This window comes from Budorcas taxicolor, chromosome 16 (genome assembly GCF_023091745.1).
Source record: "Budorcas taxicolor isolate Tak-1 chromosome 16, Takin1.1, whole genome shotgun sequence".
NCBI classification, from domain to species: domain Eukaryota; kingdom Metazoa; phylum Chordata; class Mammalia; order Artiodactyla; family Bovidae; genus Budorcas; species Budorcas taxicolor.
The window spans coordinates 55,035,714-55,044,240 of NC_068925.1; the positions used below are offsets into that span (position 1 = coordinate 55,035,714).

Genomic DNA, 8,527 nt, shown 5'->3' on the forward strand with positions numbered 1-8,527 from the left:
TCCAGGGCTTGTTCTTCTGGTCTTATGAGCAATAAAGAGTAGGCTAGAGGGATGAAGAGTCCTGGGGGTGTCTACTAGGAGGGAAAAAGAAAGAAAAGACTCATTTCTTGAACTTTTACTGTATGCCAGATCCAGTGCTAAGCCCTCAAGTGCCTCATCTCATGGGATTTTACAAATATCCCACAAGGTGGGTATCCAACATTATTATCATTTCTTGGAGAAACTGAGGTTCTTGCCTAAGGTTCTGTTACCCCTATATCATGTCCCCCTCTGAGCCAATTACACCAATCACTGAAGCCTCAACAGGAAGCCTTCTTATGAGTGCCCTTTGTTTAGGGTCAGTGAGATGGATAGATTTTTTGTGTGGACATTGGTTCTTGTAAAGGCATACCCAGATCACTATTAAACCTTTAATTTTGGGTGGGTTTGGGAGAGTGTTTCTGGAAAAGAACATTGGAATCAGTAGACTGAGTAAAGAGATTTACTCTCACCAACATTGGTGGACATCATCCAGTCCTTGGGGTCTGAATGAAACAAGACAAATTCTCTCCTGTCTTCTTACCCAGGAACATCAGAGCTTCTGTCTTGAGCCTCCATACTCTGAAACTTAAAACAGTGGTCCCCTTGGTTCTCAGGTCTTCAGCCTCAGACTTGGAGTAATACTATCAGCTTAACTGGTTTTCAGTCCTAATCCTCAGTCTGAATTATAGCACTGGCTTTGCTTGTTCTCTAGCTTACAGAGAGCAGATTGTGGAACTTCTCAGCACCTGTAACCATGAAAGCCTGTTTCCATAATAAATCTCCTCTAATATATCCCTATATGTGCACATTGTCCTGGAAACATGAATTTGAGCTGCTAATATTCATTCACATGCATATCCTTTCAAGAATAAATATAGTTCTGCAGGATCTGCAGTTGGTGGAATCCAAGGATGTGGAAATGAGGGTATGGAGGGCAGACTGTAAGTTATATGGGGATTTTTGACTGAGCGGAGCAACCATGACTACCATGTTGTTCAATGATCAATTGTACCCTATTGGTTGGCTTCCCTGGTGGCTCAGACAAAGAATCTGCCTGTAATGCAGAAGACCTGGGTTCCATCCCTGGGTCAGAAAGATCCCCTGGAGAAGGGAAATCATGTGCCAATGTGAGAGTTGGACCATAAAGAAAACTGAGCACCAAAGAACTGATGCTTTTGAACTGTGGTATTGGAGAAGATTCTTGAGAATTCCTTGTACTGCAAAGAGATCAAATCAGTCAATCCTAAAAGAAATCAACCATGAATATTCACTGGAAGGATTGATGCTGAAGCTGGAGCTCTAATAATTTGGCCAGCTGATGTGAAGAGCTGACTCATTAGAAAAGACCCTGATGCTGGGGAAGATTGAGGGCAGAAGGAGAAGGGAATGACAGAGGATGAGATGGTTGGATGGCTTCACCAACTCAATGGATGTGAGTTTGAGCAAGCTCTAGGAGATAATCAAGGATGGAGAAGCCTGGCATGCTGCAATTCATGGGGCTGCAAAGAGTTGGATATGACTCAGCAACTGAAGAACAACAACAAACCTATTGGCTATACCGTGTCTTACCACAGGCAAGGAGGTCACATATACCCATGGGTGTTTTGTTATACATCCTGATTATCTGATGGCAAAACATGCTATTCTAGTCTTCCCTGATGGTGAGAAACAGGTGTTATGGGAATTTTATAAATCTTTCATTGACATGATCTATCCTCTAAAGCATATAAATTTTTACATGTGGCATAGAAATACTAAAACTATGTTAAATGCCTGTACTATTTTAGCACTCTGCTAAAATGAATTTGGATGTGCACAACTAGATTAATTCAAGAAGGACAACTACCCAGCCATGGCAGGCATGGTTTAGTGAGATCCAGAGTCTCCAGATTATTTGCAGTTTGGACTACCCCTCCCAGAATTGGAGGGTTTGCCTTATATAGTCAAACCCTTTCTCAACAACACAAAGGCCAGGAACTAAGACTTATGGACCCACCAGGAGAACCATGAGGACTGCTCATGTCCAGGGTCATGATCTGTGTCAGCAGTGAGGACCCTGGCAAGAGCTCTTCACTCCACTGGTTCATTGGCCACTGAGTATGTCCCCTTTGTGTGTATTAACCCAATGAACAGACACAGAAATAAGCAAGGAGGTATGAGATGCCCCAGATAGGATAAAGAACTTGCAGGAATAGTAGGGTTTCAGATCATAGACAACCCCATGCCTTTTAAAATTTTATCAGTATCTGGAAATTCCCAAAATATAAACTGAGAAAACAGGATAACACTTCATGCAGGATAGCAGTAGGTTTACACTAGGGGTCTTTTTATTTCTGACAATTTCTTTACAATCATCCACCAGAGATAACTTTAACTTATGCTTCTCAAGCTCAAATCCCTCTAAAGTCATTTAGGTTCACATTTCTAACTCTGTGGGACGCATGTTCCCGAAAGTCACATCAGCTCTCCAGGTCAACATTTTCCTTCTGCACCTTCACTGGCTCACTTTTCCTTTTCTCATTTGCATGAGCAGATGTCTGAAACCATGGGTCTTGTTTCCCTTTATGATGTACCTGTGTCATAGATTTCAGCTTCCAAGTGCCCAGAAGAAAGCTTTTGATAGGTGCACCCAACTAGGCAGGGACGTATTCAATGATTTCTAAATGAGAGTATTTGTCGTAGTCATAGGAAGCAAAGAAGACGAAGTTAAGCCAGATGGTCCTGGGATGTCCCAAATCTCTCAGAATCTCCAAAAGCTCAGCTCGAAGCTGGGCAAGTCTCTCTTCTGAAAGAACTGCCTGAGAGCTGTTACTCTCCAGAGGGGCTGGGTAAAACTCTTGACTTAAACTGGGCAGCCCTGAGGTGTGACGCAGCAGCTTCTCCATAGCAGCCATGGAGAGGAGGTTCCCACACATGCTGAAGGACCTGAGTTGGGAGCAGTGGCTCAGGGCAGGCACGATGGCCTCGACTTGGGAGTCCATGATCTCACACTGATTTAAGTCCAATACCTGGAGGGTATCTGCAACTTGCTCCAGCAGAACTTGAAGGAGCTCAGGACTAAAGTCAGCCACGGTGATACCACTCAGATCTAAGCCTTTTAGCTGACTGATGCTCGGGCACTGGGACAGGTGGGTCAAGTCTGATTCTGTAAGGAGGCAGTGAGTTATTGCAAGGTTATCCAAGGGGCTCATCAGACACCTGTGAAGAAAGGGCAATTAGGTCTGAGAAACAGGGGAGGCAGGTGATCTCCAGGTGAGAGACAAGTGATTTGCCCAAGGCCAAGGTCATTCTGACCATCAAATAAAGGTCAATATCCAACACGCCCAGTCTCATTTTAGCCTGAGTTCTTTCACCTTCACTGTATGACTGAATGAAGTACATAGAACCTTGAAATCTCTCTTTCCTAATCTGTCAAGCAAGGTGTAACATACTCTACTTCCTTATGAGGGTGAATGAACGTAATGAAATATCTAGAACCAGCTCAGAGGGAGAGCCTGACATCACGTCTACATCAAGCGCAGGCATCTCTGAGTTTTAGTATTGGGAGAGAAGGCAAAAGATACTTTCATCTCAGGCTTTCTTCTGTCTGTGCTTGGGCTCGGGCACTCATATCTCAGGCTTGGTGAGGTACCTGGGTTACATGAATGAAAAAACAACCTGGGTAATTTCCCACAATATCAACTGAGGTTTCCAGTCTGTAGGGGCTCATTTATGTCCCTGTGTCATCTGCAAACGATCTACCACTTTCTACTGTCCCTTTGGCTCCTGCTCTATTATTATCTCCAGAACCATGCATTTCCCATAGATTAACTATCTTATCTGAAGCACAAAACAACATTTTAGGGACAGGGAATTTGAGAGAGGCTCATTGTGGCCACAGACTTGCAGAGCACAGAGCTTCCATTTAGAAATGCTCAGGTCCCTCCTCAAGACCCTTTCTGCTTGTTTTCCTAAGTTGTCTGGACATAGATCTCTCCTCCTAAAGTAGAAACCTCAAAATGTTCTTTGGTAGATTCCAATCCCCTAGTCTATGGCTCCCTAGATTGGTGTCCCTTTCCAGAGCCTCTATCCATTTGTTCCTCTATCTTGACTTGGGTAGCTATGTGTTACCACACTTTAGGGTAGAGCATAAAATAAGACAGTGCACTTGACATTGTAGTGTTGTTTTCACTGTTTCTCGGCCAGTGGTGCCTCTCTCACCTGAGCATCTGGTCCAGGCGGCCTGATAGGAAGAAGGGAGATTCCAGATAGAGATCTCGGAGGTGGTGCAGCTTGAGGAACTGAGAGGTAAACTGGACAACAACATGCTGTTCCTGCTCCTCAGAGGCAGAAAGTATGAGTCTCTGCACATTACTCATCTGGCCCAGGAGAGGAGCGAATGTGGCCAGGCTGGACAGATGCCAGTTCTGGTTGACTTCTACATCCTGGATACAGTCCAGCTGTACCATACTCAGGACCTTCATAATATTTTCCACAGGCATTCCAAAGATCTTCAGCTTCTTACAGCACAGGTGTATGGAATCTTTTCTCTCTTCTGCCCACCGCATGAGGTAGGTGAGGAATTCATCCATGGCCCATTCCTTGAGGCTCATCTCTACGAACACCTCCAAGGGAGCCAAGGGCTGCTCTGTCCTTGACCTGTTCTGAGGAACTGATGCTGCCAGCAAGCTTGAGGACATGTGGTCTGTGCATCCAGACCACATGCTCCAGAAGTTCTGGCCAGTATTCCTTAAATCCAGCACCTGCAGTTTGCACCTCCTGAGGGGAAACACCAGATGGGCATCAATGGTTTAAAATCCAAACTGAATGGAACCAGTCTCAGAATAAAGGCAACACTAAGACTTCTCACCTGAGTTTTTACTTCAGATTCCTGACATTACCTGCTTTCTTGCCCTCTTCCTCTTCAGTAGAGATACTGCCTCACTTTCTTCTATCTCCTTTGCCCCTACATCCTTCCTGATTTTCTACTTCTACAATCCTTAAGAATCCCTGGGAAGAGGCTGGGACATGTTCTTGCAGGTCTCCCTGCATCTTAGACACTCCTACACTTCCAGAAGGCATTTCCCAAAGAGGGCTCAGCAATGGTTAAGGCCTCTGAAATTCTTCACTGACATCCTCAGAAGCCTCTGGTCCATCCCTTGACCATTCACTCTATGACCTCAGCTGTCTCTTCAGGATGTCTAGTAACCTTCCAGGCTATCTGGATTAGACTCACCTGGGGCGCTCCTTCTGGGTAAGCAGGACATCAAGTCCATCCAGTACTGCTTGTAAGGTTATCAGATGAGGCGGCTCCATCAGGCCCCCCAGAGGCAGGCGGACGAAAGGCCAGGCATGCACCATAGTCTTCAGGGTCTTACTGTGACTCCCATAGAAGGCTTCCATGAAGAGTGGGGGGAAGAGCTCGATAGGCAGAAACTCCAAAGCACTCATGGCCAAGTCCTCATTCCTTAGCAGGCTCATAGCTGCCAGGTCCAGGAGTCTGGGTGGGGTCCAAAGACTCATTCTGATCTGACTCTGCTACAAAAGAAATCCTGTGGAAACTTCCAGAGAACAAGTTACTCTTCTTAGGCAAAGCAAGAACACACCTCTGTCTCCCCACTCTTCATAGGAATCTTCTCAGGGCCAAGGTCACTGTCCTGGGAGTAGTGCAAGTGCCTGTTAGTCCCAATTACACTCTGGACTCAGTGAGAACAAAGCCATAGCTCCACCCCTATGGGCACTAGAGCATGATCTCACAAGTAGCAAGAAGGGAGAAATCCAACCATTAGTCTATCCATTTCCATCCACTGCTTTGCTTAATCATGTATCACTGGGAAGTGGGTACCACGAGCTAAAGGCTGAGCTTCATCTTTTTTGGGGGAAAATTTTTAATATATCACTTAGAGCCTTAAAACTATGGGAATAGGAGCATCATGTGGCCCAATATAGCCCACAGTTCACTGGGCTGGGAAAGGGTAAGAGATACCCCTAGAATGAATGCTGTTTGTGCTCGAACTAAACATTTTAAATTTCCAAAAAAGAGAAAAAAATTTAAAAAAGAAATTCCAAAGATGTTTTTCACTAAAAAGAGCATCTGCTTTGTTAAGACATTTAAAAAGCACCAATCAAATATTTGGGATTAAGTCAATACTACATTCAAGGTAAAACCAAAATCTTAAATCAGTGTATATGAAAATAAATAATTTTTATTCATTTATTTTTATTTTTCAATTTTGGCAGCATGGCATGGGGTATCTTAGTTCCCAGACCAGGAATGAACCTGCGATCCCTGCAGTGGTCCAATTACAGGATCCCCAGGGAAGTCCCCAGTGAGCAGGTTTTAAAATAAGTCTCTCCTTTCATCCTGATATGCCTGCCACCATTCAAGACCAGTTGACCATGGGTACAGTGAAGGTGTCTATAGTTGCATCTGTAACTTACCAGCTCTGTTGTGGTTGGCAGGCTGCTTGCACCTCAGACTTGAGAACCCCGGTGGTGACTCTGGAACCCTGAAGATTCTGCATCTCTTTGGTGTCTAAGGCTTATATAGACTTTTCTAATCACATCCTCCTTCTTTCCAACAACTAACTGCCAATCAGAAAGTGATACCTAATTAGATTTCAGACTATTGGGTTAATCTTGATTGGATCTTTGTTACCTTTAGAGGGATTGATTGAATCAGATTTCATTCAGGAAGGATAAAAAATGAGGGAGGGGTATTGGATTTCTTGATTCACCCACAAATATTGATTTGGCTTTACTAATATTAATAGTAATAGGCCTGGGTGTGAGACAGGAAAGGGGTTATCCTTCTGTGACAGAAAAAACAAAACTTTGAAGCACCATTGTTTGGGGATCTTCAGCCATAAAAAAATTATCAAAATGTTCCAGAATTAAAATTGCTTTATGAAGACAGTAGTATTGTTCCCAAAGGAAGCAAAATAAAAGTATCCACTTCTATCAATTGTCACTCAGGTGTTATGTTTGACTAGTGGAGATCAAGAATCTACTCAGGAAGTAAAGGGAAGTCCTTTTGGGGATGTGACTGGTATTCCAATCTTTTTTTTTTTTTTTTTACTTTATTTTACTTTATAATACTGTATTGGTTTTGCCATACATCAACATGAATCCACCACTGGTGTACATGAGTTCCCAATCTTGAACCCCCCTCCTACCTCCCACCCCATACCATCTCTCTGGGTCATCCCAGTGCACCAGCCCCAAGCATCCTGTATCCTGCATCAAACCTAGACTGGCAATTCGTTTCTTACATGATATTATACATGTTTCAATGCCATTCTCCCAAATCATCCCACCCTCTCCCTCTTCCACAGAGTCCAAAAGTCTGTTCTATACATCTGTATCTTTTGCTATCTCGCATACAGGGTTATCATTACCATCTTTCTAAATTCCATATATATGTGTTAGTATACTCTATTGGTGTTTTACTTTCTGGCTTACTTCACTCTGTATAATCGGCTCCAGTTTCATCCACTTCATTAGAACTGATACAAATGTATTCTTTTTAATGGCTGAGTAATACTCCATTGTGTATATGTACCACAGCTTTCTTATCCATTCATATGCTGATGGACATCTAGGTTGCTTCCATGTCCTGGCTATTATAAAGAGTGCTGCAATGAACATTGGGGTACACGTGTCTCTTTCAATTCTGGTTTCCTCGGTGTGTATGCCCAGCAGTGGGATTTGCTGGATCATAACTATGCCAAAGGCTTTGACTGTGTGGATCACAATAAACTGTGGAAAATTCTGAAAGAGATGGGAATACCAGATCACCTGACCTGCCTCTTGAGAAACCTATATGCAGGTCAGGAAGCAACAGTTAGAACTGGACATGGAACAACAGACTAGTTCCAAATAGGAAAAGGAGTACGTCAAGGCTGTATATTGTCACCCTGCTTGTTTAACTTATATGCAGAGTACATCATGAGAAACGCTGGACTGGAAGAAACACAAGCTGGAATCAAGATTGCCAGGAGAAATATCAATAACCTCAGATATGCAGATGACACCACCCTTATGGCAGAAAGTGAAGAGGAACTAAAAAGCCTCTTGATGAAAGTGAAAAAGGAGAGTGAAAAAGTTGGCTTAAAGCTCAACATTCAGAAAACAAAGATCATGGCATCCGGTCCCATCACTTCATGGGAAATAGATGGGGAAACAGTGGAAACAGTGTCAGACTTTATTTTTATGGGCTCCCAAATCACTGCAGGTGGTGACTGCAGCCATGAAATTAAAAGACACTTACTCCTTGGAAGAAAAGTTATGACCAACCTAGATAGCATATTCTAAAGCAGAGACATTACTTTGCCAACAAAGGTCCGTCTAGTCAAGGTTATAGTTTTTCCTGTGGTCATATATGGATGTGAGAGTTGGGCTGTAAGAAGGCTGAGCATCGAAGAATTGATGCTTCTGAACTGTGGTGTTGGAGAAGACTCTTGAGAGTCCCTTGGACTGGAAGGAGATCCAACCAGTCCATTCTGAAGGACATCAGCTGTGGGATTTC

The 8,527-nt window shown here is 43.6% G+C and overlaps 1 protein-coding gene across 1 annotated transcript; it reads right to left on the minus strand.

The window, feature by feature from the left end:
* Positions 1–2,654: 2,654 nt before the first annotated feature.
* On the minus strand, positions 2,655–5,523 carry LOC128061273 (PRAME family member 8-like). Its single transcript, XM_052653564.1, has 3 exons — positions 5,237–5,523; positions 4,222–4,779; positions 2,655–3,219 (listed from the first exon to the last, which is right to left on the minus strand). Exons 1-3 carry the CDS (start codon positions 5,521–5,523, stop codon positions 2,655–2,657), a joined length of 1,410 nt encoding a protein of 469 aa, XP_052509524.1.
* Between the last annotated feature and the right edge of the window lie 3,004 nt (positions 5,524–8,527).